The 26,650-nt window shown below is 36.5% G+C and overlaps 1 protein-coding gene across 2 annotated transcripts; it reads left to right on the top strand.

Annotated features, from left to right (window-relative positions):
* Window positions 1-3,226: 3,226 nt before the first annotated feature.
* Window positions 3,227-26,166, top strand: MAK (male germ cell associated kinase). 2 transcript variants are annotated; one of them, XM_062498999.1, is made up of 13 exons: window positions 3,227-3,327; window positions 5,034-5,088; window positions 6,010-6,131; window positions 7,163-7,242; window positions 9,088-9,220; window positions 9,312-9,483; window positions 13,642-13,809; window positions 15,560-15,870; window positions 16,926-17,102; window positions 17,628-17,758; window positions 19,659-19,790; window positions 23,212-23,340; window positions 26,015-26,166. In XM_062498999.1, the coding sequence occupies exons 1-13, from the start codon at window positions 3,227-3,229 to the stop codon at window positions 26,164-26,166; spliced, it is 1,863 nt and encodes a 620-aa protein (XP_062354983.1). The 2 variants fall into 2 exon arrangements, with proteins under 2 accessions (XP_062354983.1, XP_062354994.1); XM_062499010.1 differs by lacking the exon at window positions 23,212-23,340.
* Window positions 26,167-26,650: the final 484 nt, after the last annotated feature.

Raw genomic sequence — 26,650 nt, forward strand, 5'->3', positions numbered from 1 at the left:
GAAAAGGCCACTCCAAAGGCTTGTTTTAATCAGAAAAGCTAGATTGGGCCCTTGCTTTTCCTCAGGCTGGTACAGAAGACAAACCTGAACTGCAGATTTGAAAAAGAAAATACAGATAGACCATTGAGGAAAAAAATGCACATCTGAGCTGGGAATGAGTGTTGTAAAGTACAAAGTATGCAGAAGTATGTTGTAGTGAAATGTGAATCTCTGGAGCATTTATGTTCTAATTATCATGCTCTGTAATTCCAGCACATGTCAATGTGGGGTATGTGTGATGGTACACAGACATCGTGATCAGGGTACATGGCTTTCACGCCTTGTTTTGTGCATTTTCATGTAGTGGATTTGACACTTCTACCTGATCATTGAAGGAATGCCTTGACTTTTCTGTACTTTACTAGATCAGGTGTTTTCGTACCCTAAAAATTGAAGTGTACAGCAGAAAAGGAGTAAGGCAATAAAATATATCACAGACCAGACAAAATTAATAATTAGGTCTCTGATGTGTTGTAGTACACAGAATTTCTGGAGGCAAGGGACACTTCATGTGAGGTTGTTTTGTCAAAATATTAGAATTGGATAAAAGGAATAATTGTAGAAGCATGTGATTAATACATACTCCAATGAAAATTACTTGGAAAGCTGATAAGATTTAGGCACCAGAATTAGCGGATTTAAAGGTCAAAACTTGAGGTTTGTGTCTAGATCTTGTTCTATTTATTGCAAATACAAGTCTTCCTCGTGTTGTTTTTGGTCCACTTTGTTAGAGAGCAAAAGATTGAGCATGAAATGCAGGCAAATTCTCCAACTTTCTAATGTTACTCTAGGAGTTCAAGCTAGGGCCATCTATGGCAGATACTGCTGAATCCCCTCAAAAAACTCCATACCTTAAACAGTGCATGATGATGTTTGTTGAAACAGAGAAGCACAAGCACTCAAAACTCAATATATTTCACTTCGCATGATCTGCCTCTTATGTGTATTCATAAAATGCATACACAGTTTATCACTGCTGACACTTTAGGTGTGATGCTGTGTTTTAAAATGGATATAAGAATATCCTCAAGGTTTATGTGTTGGTTTGGTTTTTTAATATATGCATACAGCTAACCACTGACAACTTGCAAGATGTGTATGCAGGAAGTATCTTAGCTTGGAATAAATATGCTTGATCATCTGCTTATTACCAGAGGCAACAAATAGTCTTGTAAAAAGGCATTATTGGTGGTATTAAAGACTAGAGTGTGTGCAGGCATTTTGGTGTACAAGATATAAAGCTGAACTCTGAGGAAAAAAAAAATTGCTTAAATATATGAAAGTCCAATTTAAAACCTAGTCATAATTTGAGATGTCTGTGTTACTTTTTGTTAAATCTGTTTTTGTAGCTTTGTTTCAGTGTATGCTGTTAACCAGAAATCTTATTTCACTATAGCTGTAGCTTTAGGGGAGGAGAGGTGTAGTTGGGTGTGGGGAAAAAAACAAACAAACAAACAACTTCTTTATAACTTTCCTGACAAAATGAATGTTGCCTAGTGCAAAGATTATAAATTGAGATATCCACTAGGCCACTTGTTACTGGCATCTTGACAGGTGATGTGAGATTCTTTCCTGGTGACAGAAACAACAGGGAGTAACACTCTGTGTTACTTCTTTTAGGAAGCAACATTTCAACTAAGAACACCTTGGAAACATTGGTCTATTGTCAAGGCAGCTGTTTCCTTTACATAGCAGGCTAGTCTGCTTGAGAATGTATATTTCATACTCATTAAGAGGCCAGTTTTACTGTTATTTTGCCAGGCCTGTAAATCTCCAGCCTGAGTCTTGTTATCAGCTGAATGAGAGTTTCTTAATCTGTTTGAACAGACTAGATTGTAGCTAATTCTGGCATAAGGATAAGGACTAGAGAGTTGCATGCTGAGTTCTCCATCCCCTGTAAAGGTAGGCTGATGGTGTGTTTCCATTGATTTGAGTTTTATTTTGTATTTTCAGACAGCAGAGGCAAAAGGCAGAGAATGCTGTTACTCAGTTAACATTCAGTGTTTGTTTGTGTATTAGCATTTGCGTTACAGTGAGTAAATGGTACAATGAGAGGTTGTTAGTTTTTTCCTAGTCCTGCATAAATAAGTGGGTGACTCTTGTGAGTTTGTGTAAGTGACATCAGGCAACTGGCCTTCCCCTGAAGTGTTGGTGAAAGATAGCATTCTGTGTAATGGAAGCTGGGGTGCAGATTCAAACTTGGATTGGGATTCAAATTCATATTTGCATGGATTCAGATATGGTGATTCAACATTGTTCAATATGGATTCTTTTCCAAATAATAGTTCAGATTTAATCCTCCATACCAGTGCATATAAGCTCTATGCTTCTCTCTGCAATCCTGGTAAAACTGAAGAATAAAACTTAACTCTTCAGCCATTACTGTGCGTAAGAATTATGTGAACTTCAGAGCAAGATGTCCATGTACATTTAGAACAAAACAGTTTATGTGGGTGAAGAATGCAGTGGTTATCCTGCTGCTCCATCTCCCTTCCTCACTAACTTTTAAACACAGAAAACCTGCTTGCATTACCAATCCAAAACACAGTGTTTTAACCCTAGGTTTGCCAGGGCACCCTGTGCAAAATTTGTGTCCTTATGTTTTCCAGTACTTAAACTGTGCCTTTGTTGTAGTTCAGGAAGCTGCTGTTGTCTGTAAATCCAGAGTAAGGGCTTCCAAAAGAAGACACCAACTTTAAAACCACTTTGCTGGTTCTAGGTCAAATTATGATAGCAACCTTGAGTCTCCAGTCTCTGCTTGCTGTAACCCTGATTAGACAGTACAGTAGACAGCTTCTGTGGTTTGAAAAATTGGAAGGAACTAATTACAATTAAGTCTATTTAAAGAGCACAGATGGCCCTGGAGGATATTATTGTTTGATACACATAGTAGAGTGTCTCTTTCCTAAAATAATGTAAAACTACCTAGTCTTTTTTTGTTTGTTTTAAGGACTTAGTGTGAGAATGACCATGTTCTTCTGTCTCCCATTCTTCGTAACTGGATCTCAAAGTAGCTCTAATTTGGAAGAGAGCAGTGAATATCCTGCTCAGTTATGAGAAGCATTCACCAATATAAAACAGTCTGGAAGAAGACTTCTCTGAAGAATATCAAAGAGCACAGAACCCTTTAATGAAACAGAAGAAATTTAGCATTTCATAAGCTTTTGGCTGTCTGAATCATAAAAAAATGAATCGTTACACAATTATGAAACAACTGGGTGACGGCACCTATGGCAGCGTGTTGATGGGGAAGAGCAATGAGTCAGGAGAACTTGTGGCTATCAAAAGGTATGTAACATCTCAATTCAGTAAAGGTGCTTGCAAAAATCTTAGATTTTCACTTCTGGCTTTATTGTTGTCTCCCATATGTGCAGAATAGGAAAGAAGTCCCCTTTTAAAAGGACATTAACATAACAACGTTATTTTTTTAAATTAAGATCTTAAACAAGGTGATTGTGAGTCAGATTTCTGCTAACTGATCAATAGAGAGACACATCTGTTTAATTTACTGATTTACGTTGGCTTGTAAAATTGCATGCTGCTTTTGTTCAGTTTAAACACAAGCTGCTTTTGTTCAGTTTGAACATGCTTCCTTCTAAAAATATTGTTAGGCCAGCACCAAAGGAGAAGCAAAAGTGAATGTGATTAATTAGGGCGTTTATTTATATGAATTGCAGGAATAGCAATATTAGCTTCCATCCCAGCCTCCCAAATCTTTGTGAGTACTGCATTAAACTTCATGTGTTGCTACAGTGATAAATAACAGTAACAGTCTGGTCAGGTGAATAAAGACTGTCTCCTTGGCTCTAATAAACTTGGACTTCTGTATAATCAAGAGCATTGTCATACTTGCCTTAAAAGATGATTATGAAACAAGAAAAATTCTACTCAAGGCATGGGAAAGTTTCCCTTGTATTCCTAGGGAATTCCAAGCAGGATATAAAGTGTAAACTGAAATACCAGAAACTGTGTCTTGCTCAGATATGGATTTACTGCAGTAAGATAATTGCAATATATTTGATTGACTTTTTCTTTAAGAATTTCTGGGAATTTCAGGTTTTGCCGTATCTGGTGGTAACAGCTGGTACTGTTACTGAAGTTAATATTAATCTAAGCTAAAGAAAGACTCTCCAATTGATTATTTAAATTATTTTTAGCAAAAGGAACAACATTTTGTGGGAAGTGGTTCATTTTTGTGATTTCAGGATTTGGAATTCTGTTGCGTGATTTTTAAGCTTGGAACTCGAGAGGGTACAGTTTAGCTTGAATATACTTTTATTTTAAATGAAAATCTTGGGTTTAAATCTCTTCACTTTAGGTAATAAAACTTTACTGAAACACAGCAATGACATTCATGACTTCATTCCAAGATGTGAGCAGCAGCAGATGTCCACATTTGGATTTATGCAGGATTTACAAATAAATGTATTACACTGTTATGTCTAACTATTAGTTTAGAGGCTATGATGTTGCTTGAAAAAAATGAAACTATTTTTAAAATTAATATCTTGGAACAGATCTTTTTAAATGAGTGATCAGGTCAGATGCTTTAATTATAATAGAAGGCAGTCCAGATATTTTGCAGATTTAAATTTTTTTGTTTGTTTGTTTTGTTTTCCTAGAATATACAACTTATGCATAAGGATCTGTTTTTCCATATTATATGTGCAGTGTCGTTGTTGCTTGCTTTATTATTAAAAGCACAATTCAAATTATACAGAGGGGTTTTATGTCCCTTTTACTTTAGAGTAACATGCTCTCTGTCTGTACTCTTCTAAAAGTATGTTTCAGTGTTTGATGATTAATCACTGTAAATTCTTAGCAATTCTAAGCGTCAACTTTGTTTTTAATTATATTGCTGTATGCTAGAATGCTTTAAATTGAGTTTGAAATATAGATAGTGCTAGACTGAGAAAATACCATTTAGGTTTTTCTAATTCTAAAAGCATTCTGTACTGTTAACTGAAAATGCTTTATCTTGGACTTTATTTCAGAATGAAAAGAAAGTTCTATTCATGGGATGAATGTATGAATCTGAGAGAAGTCAAGGTAAAGTGGTGAACATAGCACATCTAAAAATAAGTGTCTGGTTAGGCTTGCATGAAAGAAAAGAGCAGCTACCATGTCCATGGATAAGGCCAAACTCTGTGAACTCCTTAAATGCTGACAGATTTCACAAAACTGTGGGCTGCTGGTACTCTTAGAGGTCCTGCTGATTTGTGGAATATCTATTCTCAAGCAGTGGCCATGTTTCATAGCCAAGCCTCTTATCTTCAGGAAAGGAAAAGAAATAGATTTTGTATGTGTGTATTTCTGTGGTTTGCAATCTTCCTCTTTCATTTTACTTCCAGATTTCTAGCTGTGTATCCATTCCATATATCTTGGGTTTAGGGCATCTGTAGAAAGCACTGGGACTTTTGGCTAGCCAAGTGACAGAATAACACTTGAAAACCTGGGCTTTAGTTCCAAATAATTTCATATTTTGGGCATCTGATTTTCTGTATATACAAAGCTCCCAACTAAAGGGCTTTAGAGTTAACTTAGTGGAGAGTTCAGACAAATTAGTATGTCCGAAATGAACATCTGTAAGAGAATCCTTCTTCATGAATGTTTCCTGCCAGAAAGAAGGGGAAAAAAATGCAGGTTTTCTTATTCAGTTCAGTCAGTGAGCTCATGAGCTCTTCCAGCTTCAGATGTCTTTTGTTGTAGGGAATTAGGTTTTTGTGCTAATCTTTACTCCAGCTCTGAGGTAATCCCTAGAAATAGGTTTAAAGTACTATTAATATAGTTGTTGCTATTAGTTTGAAATTTATTTGATCTTCTGGGCTGTTCTTTAAAACAGATTACAAGACAAGTAATGAATATGTTGGGTGGATTCTGTGCTAGAAACTCACATGTTAAAAATTTAGTTCTGGTAAGGAATCAAGGTCACTGTGGGGTTATCTGAAGCTGTATTTTGCTCTGTTGCAGTCTCTGAAGAAGCTAAACCATGCCAATGTAATAAAATTGAAGGAAGTCATACGAGAAAATGACCACCTTTACTTTGTATTTGAATACATGAAGGAAAATCTCTATCAGCTAATGAAGGATAGGTATGTCTTTTTTCACTGAAAAATAGTGTGCTATCATGCTTTATTTAATGATTTGCATACTACCTTGAAGAACACTTGGGGATTTCTGGTTTTGGCTCTTCTTGCAGCCCTATTAATGTTGAGCAGGAGTTGCTGCACCTGCTTATCCAAGGGTAGAATTCTGCATTACTCTGTTACAGCACTGCATATTGTAATGCTTTTGGAAATAAGTTTGATTACTTGTTAACAGGGGAGTTTACATACCTTTGTGTACAACCATGAGAGAAATTTCAAATAGTTTTGTTTTGTTGGGTTTTTTTTTTTCTTCACTAGCCTTTATTTTAATTTATGAAGGATTGGGTGAACACTGTTCATGCTACTTTTGCTTATGGGTTTGACTTAAAGTGGGGATGGTACACACATGCATCCTTGTAAGAATGGCCTACACATAAGCTAACTCTGATGTTGCAGTCTTGGAGAAACAGTACATAGCAAGGCTTGCAAGGTGGACTTTAGAATAGGACCTGCCTTTTCAATAACATTTTCCTTTGATGAATTGTTTTGCCTTCAGTTTGGGTTTCCTTCAGACTTTGTCATGCACTTTTGCCTCCTAATGTGACAAGCTCCTGGGCTGACATCCTGAGGTAGCTGCTGGTGACATTAGCACAATGTTACTTTGTGGCTGAGCAGAACTGCTCTCATCAGGGTTCCCACTGATGAATGCACCTACCAGTGCTGCACTGTGCCACCTCTGCCTTGCTGCACCACTGTGCATTCCACGTTCACCTGGTCAAGCACACTGCTGGCCAGACAGCTTCTACAGAGAGATACCACCATGAACTTCTCAGCACAGAAGTTCTGCTGCTGCACTCAAAGTGGCTGAGATTAAGGCCCAGTAGAGTTTTGAAGTAAGGGTTGCATCTCTCTTACTTTGACTTGATGGGTCTGTTTTCATTTGTTCATGATGTGTTAGGCAAAATAAAGAAACACATGTGTTCTGAAGATATATTATTTTTCTTAATTCTGTACATTTTTACCCTGTTTCTTCGCAGAAACAAGTTTTTCCCTGAGTCAGTCATCAGGAACATGATGTATCAGATATTGCAAGGGCTGGCTTTCATCCACAAACATGGTAGGTTTCCTACTAGAGTTCAACTGTGTAGCACGTTCTTATTTTTAGAAAATAAGATCATGCACAAAAATAACATGAATAAAATTACCTAGCAAGCACTGTTAATCATATCTGATAAAATCATGGTTACCTGTTTCAAGTGTGGTCTAGTTTTAAACTTTACCTGAAGTTACTCTTTGTTTTCCTATAATTGGATTTTCCTCTTTCTCTTGGAAAGCACTGGATGTTGTTCAGACACTGTGCAGTAGTTTCTTCTACTTTATTTAGCAGATGAATAAACAAACTAAAGAATCTGGTGTGCTGTGCTATAATAAACATTTCTACTTCCTCAAAAAGATCTAATTGAAAAGCAGAGATACATCAATACTCTTGTGTTGAGATACTATAACTAATATGAGACATATATATAATACATATAATATATTTATATATAATATATATGTATGATCTACATATCAAAAATACTACAATAACTTGTTCACTAAGAAATTCAAACAGCATCCTTATCAAATACAACCTGGCTTTAAAGATTTTGGTAAGTGGGATGTTTCTAAGGATTACAGGCATGGTCTAAGTAAGAGGTGAGGTGTGCTCACAGTAAAAAGTTTCACAGGGTTTGCAAATCTCCCAGTGCTCATGTTTAATATCTGTCTGCAAACAGTATTCTGAAATACTGGTATCAAGCTCCTTTGCTTTTAAAAAGGTAGTAATTTATTCTCATGCTCAATTTTTTTTGTAGTTGTTCTTTACATCACATTGATATCTTAAAAACTTTTCAAAGACCATAAACATGTGCTGAAAATAAAATAAGCAACTTTGTTCTAGTGAGGTTTGATTTGCTTTCAGTATACCCTGAAGAGGTTGTTGGTGGATTTTGTACAGTATTATCAAATACCCAGAAACTGACATTTTCTTGTCTTTCTGATCAGGATCATATACTGTTTTCTGATTGTTAGCATCCTCCTTTTCTACCTCATATCTCTGGGAAATAAATGGGGAAATAAGATTTTAAGAAAAACTTTCAATTTTAAGTTACAGTATTAATATCTTGATTTGCCCATAAGTGTATAAGGGAATACCAGGTATGATAAATTTTAACATTTACATTTATTTCCTTGTAATAATTTTAGCCAATTTCTTCCAGTCATTTTCAATTTCAGCATGCAGAAATTCAGTGCTTTATTCTAGCAAGTGGATTTCAATCAAATTAATGTATAACATAATAAACTGTGTGTTTCAGTTAAACAGCAGAATTAATTTGCTTGGTGACTTAACCACTGCCCAGGTATAGAGGTCTTCAAGCCAACAGCAAGCACTGAAAAAGCTTTCTGTGCCTGCATTACTGATACTAGCATTTCTGAACAAGATTCGTTCAGTAATAGACATCCTTTATATGTCTGTGTCTCCAAATTGTTGTCACAATGATAACTAGCTAAAAATCATTCAAGCAATTTTATGAATCAAGTAAGTGTGTCAGATGCTCAATTTTCCACTATCCAAAACTGACAGAGCAGTTGTAGGTTTTGCAGAAGATTTCATTCTGAAATTTGTTTTTTACTTGATGTTGGTGCCATCCAATTCCTTTTCCTTAGTGTGCTAATGACAGTTTACATTTGTTAATTTAAGAACACTTGGTGTAATAATAACTGGAGGGAAAATGTGTGCATTTGTTGGGGGAGAGTTCCAATTATTTTATATTGAATTAAAAAAGAAAAAAAAGGCTGCAAACCACTATATTATTCCAAAACATCCCAAAGTAAATATTGGATTACTCCTATTAGAAGTTGCTGCTTAAGAAGTGATTCTGTGATAATTTGTGATTCTTTTCTGCTTGGTCTTCTGCAGGATTTTTTCATAGGGATATGAAACCTGAAAACCTTCTCTGCAGTGGACCAGAACTTGTGAAAATTGCAGATTTTGGGTTGGCTAGAGAACTAAGATCTCAGCCACCTTACACAGATTATGTTTCTACCAGGTGGTAAGTATATAAAGAATTGAATACATTAGCTTAACTAATTGTGTTCCTATGGCCATTTTAATGTATTTATTATTTCCTTCCATGCTCACAGGTACCGTGCTCCGGAAGTTTTGCTGAGATCTTCTGTCTATAGCTCACCTATTGATATATGGGCAGTTGGCAGCATAATGGCTGAATTATACACACTCAGACCTCTTTTCCCAGGCACAAGTGAAGTAGATGAAATCTTCAAAATTTGCCAAGTCCTAGGGACTCCGAAGAAGGTAAGGCATAAAAAACTTCACACAATTTTATTGCAAAAAAAAATTAAATAAAACTATTGCAAAATGAATTACTGTTTCAATAAGTTTCCTGCAGACTTACTGTTTGCTCAACTGTATTTCTTTTCAGCTTCCATTAAGGCATGTAATGCTGGTCTTTTGTTGTATATTAGTGTCTGTATATCATTTTTTGAAGTCTTGCTCTCTGATGAAAGCCAGATAAAATTGCTTAATTTAGTTATTTAAAGCTATTCATAATGGAAAACAAATCAGAAGTCTTCTAGGATTTAATTTACCAGAGCCAATTTTCTTTCCCTTCCTGAAATTGTAATTTTTCTGTGCTGGCACACAGAATTTGAGGCTTGGAAAAGTTACCATAACTAAGACAAATTATGCTTTTGTTATTTTTAAAGCATAAAAGAAACATTTCATCTCACACTCAGATGTCTCATAAATGTTATTAGCAATAAGAAGTAATGGAGGGAAAATGTGCAGTACTTTAGAGAGGAAACAATTGTTTATGCTTATTTTCTGGATGAGCTAAATACTATTTAAAATTACAAGGAAGATTTGGGTAGTGCATATAAAAATATATTCAGTTCAAAAGTTGTTTTAGTAAATGGATGGAAGAACATGAAAGAAAAGAATAAGGTTACCTGCAAAACTTTGAATGAACTGAAAGAAAGACCATATACTATTAAACATTTTTTCCAGACTAAATTTAAAAATGGCAGATGTATACCAGTGTTTTAAGGGTGCAAGTAGAACTTGGTGGAATAACTGACCACACACAGTCCACCTAGATCTGAAAAACCTAAGGGTGAAGAGAAAAACATCAGTTTCATTAATGTTCTACTTATAAAAAATACATATAATATAATTATTATATAATTCTTGTCCAGTCAAGGAGCTGTTATCAGTAGAGAAGTAAGGAACAGAAAACTTAAAACAGAAATAGATTAAGCTTAGCTAGGAACATGCAGAGCTTGAACTGGTGGGAAAGCATCCAAGAGAACATACTGAGAAACAGGTGCAAACTCCTGACAGAGCAAAGAGGAAAAGGTCAGGTGGAGAGTTATGGATGATATGGTGTGGAAGTGAAAATTGGTATGATGTGTAAAACAGTGCTTGCCATGGCACAGTTGTGCCTCAAGAATACTGTGCAATAGAAGCAGTATTTTAAGATTCGAGTTTTCAGATGCAGATGTGAACTTTATTAAGCAGGTCACAAATCTAGGATAGTAAGAGGAACATTTTGATGTATATGAAGAATATCTGAAAGACAGCACCATCCTGGCTTCTGGAATATTTTCAATGTACAGCTTAAAGATGCTCTGTAGTGCAGATCAGAGAGAGGATTTCACTGTGTGCAGTTGCACAGCAGGACTGAGCTGACTGCTGCATTTTTTCTCTAACCTTACAAGGAGCTTACAGAAGCAAGTCATGTTTAGAGTCTGTCATTCCCAGACTAGAAAGCTTATTGCTTGGGAAAGGGAATAGGGGAAATATAGGGGGAAAATAGGGAAAAAGGAATATTAACAGCTCAGTATTCCAGAGAAAACTGTAGCCTTCACTAAGGACCTTAGGACTTAAGGGCCTTTTAAGTCAGCCCGGTAGGATCAGGAAACTGTAATGAATTACTTTGTGCCTCTGTCATCTGCTGGTCAGACTTGAGAAATTTCTATCCTTCTAACAATGCTAAGGCATTTTTCAGGAACACTGCTATATAAAAGGTGTACTTAAATATTAGGATAGGAATTACCACAACAAATAATGCATTTGTTACAAGTACTTACATTCTGAAAAAATATCACCAGTTATTTTAATAGTTTGATTTTGCAGATAGTTTTACAAATATTATTATTTCAGACATGCATTTGCATTTATTCCATTATCCTGCAATAATGAATTACAGGAATTATGCCCAGAAGCTATCTTCATTCCAGTTTACCTTCCTGTGTGTAACTCCATAACACCATACCAATGAATGCTGTGAATCTGGGTGTTTAAAACAGTGACAGAGAACTATTTTGTTTTATTTTATAAATTATGTTGCTTTATTTGTTTTATAGATAAATTAAATTGCACCATTCAAGAATTAGCAGTGGTGTAGCCTTGTGTGTATTTAATGAAAAAATTGATGACAGTCTCAGTAGGAGAAATTAATTAAATTAATTTTCATTAGTTGAAGGTTGGCAATGGCATTTTAAATAATCACAAATTATTTTTTTATATAAGTGTATTTTTCATTTTTGCTCTTGTACTGTTTTTACCTTATCCCTATGCTTCAACCAGTTCAACATGCAGCCCTTGGTACTTGTAAACAGTTGCTTTATCACTATTTCTATCAGACAGAATGCCACTAAACTCAATAAAGAAGGGCAGTGCAGTGAAGGAGCAGTCTTTCTCCATTAATTTAAATGAACAAACTGTTATCTGAGGTGGAATAGGAAGTCACTTGAAACCTTGAATTTTTTTTTAACTAGATGTGATTTGCAATTATATTTGAGGGATTTTTTGTTACCATGGACTGTGCTAACAGAGCTAAAACTGTTGTACACAAAAAGATGAGTAATGGCTATCATGGTACCTTATGACCAAATTGTATCAAATCAGTCCAGTTTGCCCTGCAGCAGTGTAATACGCTTGGTGGATAGAGGAGGAGTACAAGTGTCATACCTTGTCTTCAGTAAGGTTTCTGATGCTGTCCCTCATAACATTCTCAGCAACATATTTCTATAGCCTGTTTGGAAAGGCTTACACAGAGACTAAGTTTCACTGGCTCTTGTTCAAAAGATGAATTGAATAGAACTTGAGTGGTTCTGCCTCTGATGAAATTTTTTAAATGGTATTGAAAGCTGTCTGCTGGAGTAGATTTTGCTAAAGATAGCCAGCTGAGAAGGATTATGTTAGAAAACTAGATTAGAATTTAAGAGGGGCTTTTTATGTATAAAATTAGAGAAGTTGCTTTAAAGAATTTTTTTCAGTAGTGCTGTTTTCAGGCAAGAATAATCAGCTACATAAATAGCTGTGGATAACCATCCAGCTAACACATCTGTAGGAGAAGCCATAGAAGCTATTTAGTGTATTGTATGTCTAAAGACAAATACCATACCTGTGTGTAGGAAAGGAGTATTGTTCATTAACAAGTGAACTAATCTATTTCCCTTGCTATTTTATCCAGTTTAGAGTTTTCCTTTTCAGAGAGAAAAATCAGAGTCTAAAGAGGAAATAAAACTTAAAAAGCCTAGACCCTAGGAGTTGTTTGGGTTTCTTTAGCCATACAAAGCAAGACTGGAAGAAAGGAAAAGAAATCCACCTCTAGGCCTCTCTAGAGGGAAGAATCAAATAGTCCTCCTTGGTATCTGTGGCTAATAGGACACTCTACAATGGTAATTTATTTTTGTATGAGAAACCTCCATTTTCCTAAGCTTGAGGAGATGACTCTTTGGGGTAGTCTGTATAGACTGGCTGTGAATTGCCAGGAATTGGAAGCTTTTTGAGATTTCACACCTGTCAGGAAGGGACAAGGGTGTGGAGTAAACAATCTCTTGAGGTCTTTGATAATCCTGTAGTTCTGTATTCCAAGAATGCAGTTATCAAGGAACTAAGAACTTCAAAGTTTACTTTTGAAAAGTTAAACACTTGAAAAAAAGGTTCTTATCTGTTGGTCATGGTTTTTTAATGTTGCAATACTGTCTAGTTCTAACTTAATTACTGACTCGTGTAATGGTGGGATCAGTGCTATGTTGTATAGGCTGTGGCATGGTGAATGGAAGGACTTCACCTCTGATATTTCCATAAAGAAATTCCATTTCCATGTTAAAGTCAGCTGCTGGGCTCATTTCTGTGGCAGACGGGATGTTCGGTACCATCCCTGGTACTGATGCACTCTGATCTCCTTCAGATAGAATGTGTCCAAGTGTGTTATTCATGGTGATGGTTCCACCTTTAGCTACAGAAGACCTCAGGAGGACTCTCATTGGAGACTCATGCTGCATTCACTGGTGTTGTAATAATTGTCATTGGAAAACAAAAATGCATGCTTTCAACTATATAGAAAAGAGCCATGCAGACGAAGCATGACTCAGGCTGCCTTAAATTTTATCTAAATAAATCTTTGTTCTTTTTTGGTGCTGATTTTTCTTTCCTTTGAAACAGAGTGACTGGACAGAAGGGTACCACCTTGCTTCTGCCATGAATTTCCGTTTCCCACAATGTGTCCCTATAAGCCTAAAAACTCTCATCCCAAATGCAAGCAATGAAGCGATACAGCTTATGAGTGATATGCTGAATTGGAATCCAAAGAAGAGACCTACAGCAAGTCAGGTCTGAGCACATGAATGATTAAGTATAAGACTGAATTTTCTTGCATTGTTAAAAAATTGTAGATACACAGACCAATTGATTGTCATAATAGTGATGACCACAAATGCCTTCTCTTTGGTGGAAGTGAGACTAAGTGGTAAGAAGACAAAGTTCTAAACCTGGCTCAGCAGACATCAGAAACTCTTCAGCTATTTCTGCAATGTTGTCTTCTGTATTGGCGTATCTTAAAATTCTCTCTGTACAGGACAGAGAAATAGCTTAGGTGCAAGTGTTTCAGTTGTGTCTATCAGCCACTTTTGCCACTTTTGTCTTCTTCCCCACCTGTACAAAGAAAGGTACCAAAAACTTCTAAAACTGCTTTTTGTGAAGCTGCAGATGGAATGCAGCATGGAAGAGCTAAGGATTATTTTTACTTGGAATGTAAATTGTACTGTTTGATAAAGAAAGAACTTGGTGAAGAACATGTCAATAGGTCACAGTTTTTCTCCAAGTTAATTTTCAAAAAGCATATTTCAAGGACTGAAGATGGTTACATTCTGTGGTTTTTTTCATTGTATTAGTCATACCTAATGTAATCCTATTTAGAATGTATGAAAGAGGAATACAATTGGGAAAGAAAGGACATATTGCAAGTTACCCTAGGTGGATGTAGTATAAGTGATTCAGAAGCAGTTAAGCAGATGGTACCAAATAAAGTAACCTTTCCTCTCCACTTTATAAAGCATGTCTATTGTACGGTGATGGAGATTGATCTGTAGTCTAGCACTATGTACCTCTACACAAAATACTGTATGGTGCTTTAGTGCCTTATAAAAGCAAATAACCAGCTTTTACCCAGGTGAGTTACTGAGGAAGCAGCTGCAGCAGTTGTGTAATCCACAGTCAAAAGGAAGACTTTAATGCATACACACGGCAGTGTGTTCAAAGGCAGCGATTCTTGAGCACAGCTGAGGCAAAACATGTATTTGAGCACTCACAAAAAGTAGGGTCCTACCCAGAAGGATTAACAGAGTGGGTTGTTTTGATATAGGAGGAGGTGTGTTGCAGAGCATGAACACACCTTAGTATCTAGCAGAGGATATGGAAAGGTCAGAGGAAAGGATCAAATTAACATCTGCCTTAAGACAGACGCTGTATTTTCTTAATAAACACCATGAAGGTACAGTGAATGTATTTTAAAGAGAAGTAAAAGCTGATGATAAAAAAAATGGGGGAGAAACCTTGCTCGTTAACATCCTGTAATTGTAGAACCCATACATGGCAATCATCTTGCTTCTGGTTTTGTTATTGTTGTTGGTTTTGTTTTTTTTTTTTAGCTGAAAACCTCAGGCTATTCACTGAGCTGCCAAAACACAGCAGTGGAGACATGTAATAAAGCGTGTGGTAAAGGTAGTGGGGACTACCTCTTTTAAAATGGAAATTTGTTACTGCATAAATATAGAATGATGTTAAATGTGTAATGCACCTCAAGACACAGACTCCACCTAGCAATAAAGAAGGGGACAAAAGGACATGACAGCTGTCATATGTACAAGTAGATCAGTCTTACTAAGTTATGTGGGGGGAAGAGTCTGAAATACAGAACTGCCAGTTCTCAACACACACTTTACATATGATGTCATTGCACATCCATCTTCCATCTGTTCTGTAAAGCTTGCTCAGATGTTTCAGAAACCTGCTTAGATCCTTGATGAGGTTACCAAAGTAAATTTATTGAAGTGAAATTAATGTGTTATATCTTCTTCTGCAGGCTTTGAAGTATCCTTACTTTCAAGTTGGCCAAATTTTAGGACCTCCTCCACAGTGTCCAGAGAAGCAGATTTCTATTAAAGTGGTTCAGCCAACAGAGCCAAAGCCATCTTTACCTAAACTGGAAGCCAAGCCAGAACCTCTGTCTTCACCTGATTTACCTGACAAAACACAGCCACAGCACTTGCCAAAGGTTAACCACCAGCCTCTCCAGCAAATTCAGTTGCCTCAGAATACAGCTGACCAGCAAGTACCAAAGCAGCAGCAGCCACAGGCACAACCACTTTTTCCACATATCAATAAAAACTCACCGCCTGTAAGTTGTCTTCAATAACTACATAGATGGTTTTATTAAAAGTTCTTACTATGTTCAGCCAGGTGATCACTTGAAAATTGTCATATGTTTTATTAGAGGAGATACAGACTGATAACTAGGGACTAATTGAGGATATAACTGTCTGCTTACTAAAATTTTATAGCAATTCAGAAGAATAGATTGTTTGTAACAACAATGTTGATTATAATGGGCCTCAGTGACATGCTTATGCAGTAATGGAGTTGAAACAGCTCTCACTTACTGACCTTTGAGAAACAATTCACAACTGTACTGTCAGTACACAACAGAGAAGTGGAAAGGGGAACTTCACTTGCCACATGCAGGAAAATACCAAAAAAGGTTCATCCAGTTCCTAACCTTGTAAGAATTTAGCAATTATGATTTTTAGGAAGATGAATAGTAAACTTTGGTTTGTAACTTCCATTTTGCTTTTGACCTGTACTCACTGAACTGCAGTACAAAGTATGTTAAAAATAACAGGCATTCAGAGAATGCTGAAAAGCAAATGATAAATACAAGGACAGTTTTAAAGTTTAGTAATTTCATTGGAACAGAATGTTGAAGAAGAGGCCTGATCAGTTTCTTTTATTGGCTGTATTTACTCTGGGGACTCAGTAATGCTATGCATCACTGTGCTCTACTTCTTGAGAACTCAGCTACCACTGTTCAGAGCATGAGTTCAGCAAGATGCCAGAAAGTGGTTGAGCACTGAACTGGGTTTGCAAACAGAATGTTAACCTCACTACTTCAGGTAGACTTGAGCAATTCAAGGATGACAGTCCAAAAGAACCACACTCCAAATACATGCTGACATTACTGTGTTTTGTGCTTAAAGACATAATGAGACTATGACCACAACAGGTACAATACACTGGGAAAAAGTCTCTCAAAGTCTGTAAGCAGTAGTCAGGAGTTATACTAGATACAAACCAGAAAATTTTAGAATTTAATTAAAGTGCTTTTATTAATATAATTTTAACTTTTTATTATTTAATTTTTTAAAAAATTTAAAATAGAAACAAGCAGCTAGTGGCCCTCTGAATGGTGTACTAGGTCCTAAAACCTACAGAAGACGGTGGGGTCAGACTTTGGTGAAGGCTGCAGATAGCTGGGATGACTTGGATGACCCTGAATTTGGAATGTCATGTTCAAAGAAGCCTACTATTGCACTGTTAAAAGAAAAGAAAAACAAGGAATTTCTTTTTAGGTAGGTCCTACAATTTAAAAAAATCACAATTTCTTTTAGTAAACAGTGTCCGTAAGTAGATTTATAGATTAAGACAAGTCTGTTAAAATTCAAGTCACCAAAATTCTGCAAGAATGCCAAGAACTGCATAAGCAGATCAGCCTTGGGTGTTATGTTGTTATAGTGCCAGTAATATCCAAATATAATCAAATTTGTTTTCAGGCACTATATGGTTCAGGTGTCTGTTGTGTATTTAAGAAACTATTTTACTAAAATTTGACATACTAACATTACATCCTTTGTCAGTTAAATGGTACTATGTTCTACCATTTGGCCACATTTGCTTTTATTCCATAGTGTTAAATACATTTGTTTGTTCAAATCCCAGGTCATGAGGTGTTAGGTTTGACTGTTACCTTGTGGAAACAGATTCTACTGAGAAAAGTAGGATAAGTGAAGAGCACTGTGTTCTTCAGGCTAAGGTCAGCTTGTGGTCTTCTAAGCTGGAGTTGTTGGTCACATGGTTTGAAAATTTTGATTTTTCAGTGTGCCAGAATCAAAGGCTTCATGCTGTATCCAGCCAGGAGGGGGAAACAAGATTCTGATGAGAAATGATTCTGAAAGATCAAATACATCAGCAAAAGATTACTACATAAACCAATCAAGATATCTGCCTGGTAAGGTTAAAAGTCAATACATATGGAAAATGCAAGCTGTGCATAATCTACAGTATATTTAAGCTTTAGATTTCTCACTGGATAGTTTTATTTTTCATAGCCAGCTAAATTTTCAAGCTTTGGACTAAATGCCTTTCCCAGAACATATGACCATTGGTGCAGCAATTCCTGCCTATATAAACATGGCAGGACCCCAGCACTGCTTGTACACCATAAAAGTTCACAGGCCCTCTTATGACCAGTAACATAAAAAATCCTCAGTAATATAAATCCAATGTATGTTGGATTAGTAGGAATATATCCTGATTAATCTATAAGCAGGTGTAGTACATGAGGACTAAAGAAACTATATGCATTTTTTTCATCAGGACCATAGCGAGAGGATTTAGGAGTAATGAATTCAAATAGAAAGAGAGGAAATTTAGAAAAGATATACAGAAGAAATTATTGTGAGGGTGGTTGAGGTACTGGACAGGTTGTCCAGAGGACCTGTGGATGCCCCATCCCTGGCAGTGTACAAGGCCAAGCTGGATGGAAGATTGAGTAACCTGCTCTAGTGGAAAGTATCCCTGCCCATGGCAGGGAGATTGGAACCAGATGATCTTTAATGTCCCTTCCACCCCAAACCATTCAATGATTCTGTGATTGTATATGATGCATATATACCAATTTTGCAGTGTCAGGAAGTTTGGGGTTTTCTGAACATAAGTTCTTATAAACACAGTCCCCCCTCCTTGTGCAAAGTGTTTAGAAATAGCCATCTACTGGCACTGGTAGGAATTCACACACTCACTTCCTTTCCCAAGGTAATCATCCTTCTTTAGAAATGGATATCTTAGTCTAAATCTAGGTGATTTTGTGAGGAAAATAACAAGATATTATTTAATTACTAGAAATGAGAATGGAAAGGAGAAAGTAAAGAGAATGTTTCCCTTAGTTATAGATTCTATAATTAAATTCTTTTCTCAGTATCTTTTGTTACCATGGTGGTTTGTACAATTGCAGTAATCCTACCATGAATTCTGTAATCCACGTTTGAGAATTTAGGTGGCTCACAGAGGAATTCCCCATTGTCAGGCAAGTTGTTTTGGTACAACATATGATTAATTTGTCAGGAACTCATTAGGGCAACGATGACTTCTGAATATAAGTTCTTGAATGTTAAATAGGATGCTCAGAGATTCAACCGTTAAATTCCAAAGGAAAAGAAAAATATAAAGGGTGAGGAACTTCCCTATCTAAAGGTAACAAATGGAAGAATAATCTCTATTTATCTTTTTTTAAGCACAATTTTAATGTCTCCATGGTTTTCAATGAGAAGGCACAGATGTAAGAGTTAATTAATTTCAACACGTAAGGGAATAATAGTTCCAAGGAACATAGTTGCTATTTATCCATATTACTTTAGTCTACAGCCACTAGATCTGGGAGCTGCTTTCCTGTATTGTAATCCCATTAACTCTTGTTATTCTTCTAACATGCAGGAGTAACAAGAACCTTTTTCCTACTTTTTAACTTAACCCTTGAAGAAATAGTTCATTTTCAGTCTTGGGAACCCCAGCTTTTGATAGGTATTTTTAATTTGTGTGTTCCTTTTTTGACAGACAGAAATATCAGTTATGAGAGTATGGTTTTATAGAGACCAAGTGCCTGTACCGAAAAGTATTTTAAAAGTTTTCTTGAAAGCCTGATGAGAATTGTTCTTAAATTACTGTCACTAGTTTTCATGTGATTCAGCTTAAAAATCTAATCAATGGACATTGTTAATTTACATTAATGATGTTTTGCATTATAAGGCAAATGATTCAGTGTTGGTTTTCTCTTCTAGAAATATCATTTATTGGTTTAATTAAGTTTGAAATTCGGTATTTATAATATTTTCCATCATTTGTTTTCTAAGGTGTGAACCCGAAGAGCGTCTCTTTAGCAGCAGTCAATAAAGATGGATCCCATGGAACCTGGAGCAACCAGTTGTTTGCTAAATCACTGGCAAATGCTGGGGGAGGATTGACTTACAGCAGAAATACCACAGGTAAAAGTGTAATTGAAAATGGTCACATTATATCTCCTCTTACTTTAAGTAAGTTAGTTAAGACCATCTGATCTAACTTCTGCAGTTAAGCTTAGATTCTAGGCTCTTTTTTTCCTCTTGTTTTGGTGAAAGACTCTTAAAAAACCAACTTTTTTATGTGTGATATGATGTATTTGCTTTCAGAATACAAGGTATCAACTAGCCCCTATTTATAAATAATGTTCTGTAAAGATAAATTTTGAGACCATTATTTTACTTTATTTAAGCAAGTAGTTTGGCCTCATTACTGCCTGCTCCCTATGCAAATGACAGTGTCACCCATGGAAAAACAGGGGTGGGTGATGTGCTCATGTAATAAAATTGCTGCCTAATATTTTAGACATGTCTTTTATGAATTTACTGAAATTTATTTAATTTTATGAAAATCATTTGCTGCACGAAAAGTCCCTTATTTCCAGGAAGGAACTTCCAGTGAGACTATGTTTTGTGAAGAGCACTATTATTAACATTCTACAGAGTGAAGTCCAGCACTAGTTAAGCACTTCATCTAAGATTTCACTGAGGAAACCATCAGGCTCTGGACTGAAATCTGTCTTCTCACCACCAATCCCTGTAACTCAGGCACACTGTCCCTGTTATGGGAGGTTACCTTGTTAACAACTCTGCAGCCATTATCCAGCTTGCACGAGTCACTCTCCAAATACTTTAGTGCCAATAAACCCCCTCAGCTTTATATGCTTATACAGCAAGAACTTCAGGAGGTTTGTTTACATGCAGATGCTGCACCCCTTTTTAACAGAATTTTATTAGCCATTCTTCAGTGTCAACAAACTTCATTTTCCCCTCTGAAAGACAGATGAGCTGAAGTTGTTCATGAATTAATGTGCAAGATTTTAGCAAGTGGAAAAACAACACCACCTACCAGAATTTTTTTGTGGAAGAGGTTTTTTTTAAAGCAATCAACTTGCCTTTTTTTCTTCCTTTTTTTTTTTTTGTTTACTGAAATAGAGTATACATGTGCATTAGAAGTAAATTATTTATAAATAACTTGCAAGGGAATCAGACACAGAAAAGCAAATAGCTGCTTGCAAAAGTTCTCATCAATCAACTAGATATCTACCTACTAAACTGCACTGAAGATAAAATTAGGGTGAATGCTAATGGTAGAAATCCTGCATTTGTCTTACTAACAAGAATTTTTTAAAAAGACACTAAAACCGATTATTTTTTGTTTGAAAATACTTATTATTATTTCCATCGGTATCTCAAATTGCATGTGCTATTTCATATACTGGGGAGACAGCAAGACTTAAGACAGACACACATGAAAGCAGGATAAATGGATCACAGAAATACAAGACATGTAAATTATTCTCTTTTCATACTGGCAGTCTGAAAGTCAACACTGTTCTGTTTAAATAACTATGTATAGTTTATTTAAGTAGGCTGCTTTTTTTTCATCAGCTACAACACTGCTCTACGGCAAAATAAGAGCAAACAGTTATAAGTGCTTTATTTATGAATGATTGTAAGTTTATGATCAGTCAGCTTTGAAGATGTTCCCAAGTCCTTAAAATTGTAAATGGAATGTAATTGTATGGTTGGTAAATTATATTGTTAGTCCACAATTAGAATGGACCTTGAAAAGTAGCTTGTTGGAGTCAGATATTCATTCTTGCTTGCCTTTTTCCCCCTCCTCATTTCTTTTACATCATCTAGACTGGTTCTTCATACCCTTCTTCTAAAGTTCTGTCCTTCCATCTTTTTCTTCCTTTAATTTTCCTTGTCTACAGATGAGAACTTAATTATACCTATTGAAAAGCTATCATGCAAAGAAAGGTTGAATGAAAAATTAGAGGATCCAAAAGGTAATTTATGTCAATTATAGCCTGGTTCTTTGTACATTTCCTATTTATGTTTTACAATTTCTTGTAAAGAAAATTACACTTACAATGCAGGTTCCTGATAATCGTATACTTGCATTTTCAGTAGCAATCTGTTTTGTCAAACCTTGCTCTCTTCATTATGGCTTCTTCTGGATACTTAGAACTTGATGTGCTTTAAAAGGTAGAGAATATTTTATTACCCTAATTATAATCCACAGCAGGTAACTGGATAATGGTGAGGAGGTGATCAAAGCAGCATGTGCACGTCCCCTCAGGGATGGGTTGCTTGTGACAGCACGCAGGGCTTGCACCTTTTCCTGCATTTGGATTCTCTGCCCATTACACTGATCTTAGAGTGCTGTGCTTGCACAGGTTTTGGTGGAGTTACCTTAGAGTAAAAGGGACAAAACTCAGGATTCCAGACAGCCTAGTTTGTGCCTTTTAGTTCCACTGCTCTGAGCTCTGAAATGATCACAGAAGTCTGTGAGTGTTGGTGTGAAGAGGAACTTTATAGGATTGCACAAAGGCCAAAGATTTAGAAGACAGGAAAACTGGCAAAGCCGATACAGTATATTATTGCAACTACCACTGAAGCTGTGATGAAGATGCTCACACCTGATGAAGGTCAAAATAAACTACTCTGTATAGCCTTCTGCTTGACAAATTTAATACTACTGACCATAGCCATACCATGAGAGAAAAGCATTTCTCTCTGGACATTGTGCCAACATTGTCTTAACACTGTCCCAGCTGATGACAGACATGAAGAAACTAGGACATTTTTGTGGATCAGGGAGCGTAAGTATTGTAACAGATCTTCCACTCTTCCCCTGGTCACTAATTTCAGTACTAATTTTGTGTGTACATGCACATTGCTTCCCAGCTTCCAAATGAGGATGGTTATGTCAGCCTTCCCAGGGTAGTGCTGCTTTAAAGAAAGATCTGGACCAAAACTAGGCACAAATAGGTGCCTGTATATAGCCAGGGTTAAAGGGAGATGATAATTGGGTCTGACTTTTATAGCAGGCCTTCAGCTGTGGGAGCTGTCAAAGTCAACTTCAAGTGGTGCAGCACTTTCCACAAGAGATGTTTGGTTCCATTCTTTTCTATAGATTTAGGCCAAACATGCTGAGCACAAGAGTAGTACTGAGCACTAGTTACAGCAGCTTCCAGTAAAGCAAGTAGATGTAAACAAAAAGGCAAGATCTATATTTCTCTGCAACTCAGTGTAAACCTTTCTATGTGGTCTTAAGTTTAGTGGAGGTACTAATGAAATGTTCATCCTGCTCTTTGTCTTTATTCCTGCTGAATTTCTGACTGTTAAGTGCTGAAAAGGGTCCAACTGATCTACAAAGCAAAGAATGAATTCAGTGAAAGAATGTTTGTTTTTCAGGAGACAAGCTCTAGGGAGTTTTTAAATAACACTCATACTTGATACTCTTGTGATACTGCAAATATAATTTGAAGCAACTATAAAAAGTAGGCAGAGTTTTCTGAATGCAGCTGAAAATTCTAAAATTTTGTAATGTAAACAGGAAATCCTGGCTTTGTAAGTAGTGGTGCTTACAACCCATCAGGACTTTACACGTCTTCCTTCCATAAAAAAGAAGTTGGATCAAGTGGACAACGGATACATCTAGCACCTCTTGGTGCACCTGTATCAGGTAAGAAATATTCTTTTACTACTTAGATCCAGGACAAACAGAAATGTTCATTTTCCTTGCTTCTTAAGAGATGTATTAGCCCTTGGTAAGGTTTTCCTCAAGTTTTGTAAATGAAATTGTAGGACATAAATTCTTCGTAATACAAGTGAACTGCATGTAGGTGCCTAAAGAGTGTCCTGACATTTAGAGAAACTACTGCTACTAATATTTGTTAGAAAAAAAGAGAAAATAATTGCAAAAGGTGCCAAGAAGATTTAGACCGTTTGTTAAACTACTGAGCATTAGTGGTGCTGGGCATGTAAAAACATGCAACTCCACAACTCTATAGCAAATGGTCACATAGTTGGGACTCCATTCATTTGTTAAAAACAACTGGATGTAACCATTACCTTGGATCCTCTGCAGTGTTGGTGACATTCTGAGCACCTTCTTCACTTTCATGTTTCTGACTCAGAGAAGATGAACAGGAGTGCTCAGGGTGCAGAATAAACTGGTTTGCAAGTGAAGATTTAGCGCTGTTGTCCACACCCAGCAGCCCACTTGTCTAGTTATTTCAGAGGAAATGGCAAGGCCCTAAATCATTGGTGAATTGTTTAACCAAAGGGCCCATGGCAGACCAATCTGGTCCTGCTTAATAATGCTGTCTTTTTGCTGACATGTACCTTTAAGTTGCCTGTTCTTAAGAACTTGCAAGTGGCTTCAGAGAACTGGAGCAGGGGTGAAGAAAGGAGATGGCACAAACACATATACGTAAAATATGCTTAGATATATGAATATTCTGTGTCTGACTTGATCAGAAGCCCACCAAGGAAGGCTTGAGCTTCCCTTCATTATTTTATTGATTCACTGCTGAAACACAGCTGCAAGAGTTGATTTGTCACAATGCATGGATCAGGAAGTTCACAGGAGGACAAAATATGCAATTCTCTAGACTGCTGTGAATAGTGCAAAAAAAAAAAAAAAGAGGGATCACATGTGGTGTTCCAAAGGAAATAAAATTTACTGTTAATCTGTAACTAGAAATGTACTATGTGTAATAGAAGTCAGAAAGGGTGGCAGATGGAGGTCAATTAACATACTCTTCCATGTCCTGGAGAAAAACAAGAATCCTATTGCCTGAACCACTCATATTTACTTTAAGTCTTCAGACTTGTATGGGAAGAGAGATAATAACAAACAAAATGGCAGGTTCTATCTCCTAGATATCAGTATTTGAACATTAACATTTTTGGTGACCCTTTGCTTTATGTTATCCAAAAATGTAATAAGTTATGCTCTCAATTGTTTTTGCTCTTTTAATTTTTTTCTGTTAATTTTTTTTTATGCCATAATTTAAATGTAGTATACAAGATCCATTTTTTCTGAGGAAAATACCAGGAAAAGTGACCTTTATTGCCAACATAGTGTAGGTTGGAATCATACTTGCTGACAGAAGATAGAGAATGCCAACCTACAGTAAAACTAAACAGTTTTCAAAGAGGTCAGGGAGACCTGACTCCCAATTTCAGCTCTTTGATGTTTCCCCTTTTTTAATGTCTTGCTCCTCACCTGTTCCTTAACAGGTTCAATCCACTGCTGAAAAATGCTACCAAAATCAGGTGGTTTTCTCTAAGAAACAGAATGATACCTTGGCACCCATTCAATTTAAATGTTAAATTTTGTTTTAAAGAGTATCATAATAAGACTAAACTACAAAAGTAGGAATGGAAGGGTCAGGATCTACCTTAGGAATGGTAAGGAAACAAGGGAAAGGTATAGCAGGAGTCTGGATAAAAGGGGTCCTGGCTGGCTGATTTGAAGACTTGGGATAATGGCTGAATTAGTCATGAACATGAAGAAATGTCAGCCCCTGCAGTAGGGCAATTACTTTAATCACATGAAACTCAAGGAAGTAGCAGTTACCTGAAATGTCAGAAGGGAAAATCTGAATAGGAAGGCTAGGAACACATTACTGTGCTACTACTAGTGCCTGAGATCAGGTGGGTGCCATTATTAAGAGAGAAAAAAAGCCTTCAAACTTGGAATAAATCCTAGGAAATCAATGGAGAAATGGGAAATGGAGCAAAGACTTGCCACCAAGTACATCAGTAGTTCTGAGCTAAGCATGAGGGGAATAAAAAGCATAAAAATCTCAAAAGGAACAAAAGGGTCTCCAGAAGCTGTCTTTCAGTCTAAGATGTCTGAATCTTAATCAGTTTATCAATGTTATTATGACATGCCTTTTTAAATATTTGAGATAGAAAAAAAGAACACTTTCATACTGTAGCAGTTTTGTAATAGGAGATACAGCGTTGTAGACATTTGCTTCAGTTTTTCCACTGAATTTCATTCTCAGTGGTTTTTTTGAGTGATTGCTGCAAAACAACTATTTAGCAGGTGAGGATAATACACACAAACTATTGGAAAAAATAATCTTATCTGAAAACAAACATAGACAGCATGATCTCTGGCACATGGTGTGATTCTTTGGGTTGTCTTATGTGGGGCAGGAGTTGGACTCTACAATCCTTGTGGGACCCTTCCTGGGTGTTTTATGACATATAGGAGACCAAAGCATCCTGCTACTTTAGCATCCTTGAATACTGTAAGTCATCTGTAAGATCTCGTTCTTTTCTCTGTAGACGAGTAAAGTACCTTTTAGTTATCATTAATTCTGAGTTATTGTTCTTTTCAGATTATTCCTGGAAAAACAAAGCTGCTCGTCCTCCATTACCAGGTCCTACTTTCAATGCATCAGCAAAAAACTTGAGTATCTTAACTCGCTCCCCAGTTCAGCGAGTACATGGGAGAACAGACTGGGTGGCCAAATACGGAGGGAACAGATAGAAAATACCATCCTGTGTGGATATTACATGCTCAGTGTTCAGTTCTCCTGCACTTGGAAACCTGAAAAGCCTATTTGCTCCAGCTTTTCCTAAGACTATGCAATAGTAAAGAAGAAAAAAAACAAAGCCCTTGTGTTCTGTTACCTGTATAGTACATATAACACCATGTAACATACTGGCTGTAAAGTAGGATACAATGAAGTATTGTACAACACATATTGCCAAAACTGAGAAGTAGATTTCACCTGATGTTTTCTATAGGTAGATCTCCTGTTCCGTTACTCTTTGGAACAACTAGGGTTAGGGGTTGTTCATCCAGTGCAACAGCTGCTGCTGGGATGTGCCTGAAGCACACAAGTCGCACAAAGAAAGGCTGAAGCAGAGTGGCACCAGGCTTCCAGGTGTTAGGCTGGTTCCTTAGCAGGAAGTGGGAGTGAAAGCACAGATCTGGCTTTGTGAAGAACATCAGTCTCCTGCAAGGATTT

Source organism: Cinclus cinclus, chromosome 1, assembly GCF_963662255.1.
Source record: "Cinclus cinclus chromosome 1, bCinCin1.1, whole genome shotgun sequence".
NCBI classification, from domain to species: Eukaryota; Metazoa; Chordata; class Aves; order Passeriformes; family Cinclidae; genus Cinclus; species Cinclus cinclus.

Coding starts and splice junctions, on each gene's coding strand:
- MAK (XM_062498999.1), top strand. CDS start 3,227: ATGAATCGTTACACAATTATGAAACAACTGGGTGACGGCACCTATGGC. Junction 9,221..9,311: donor GATTATGTTTCTACCAGGTG/GTAAGTATATAA, acceptor CCATGCTCACAG/GTACCGTGCTCCGGAAGTTT. Junction 15,871..16,925: donor CATATCAATAAAAACTCACC/GCCTGTAAGTTG, acceptor ACAAGCAGCTAG/TGGCCCTCTGAATGGTGTAC.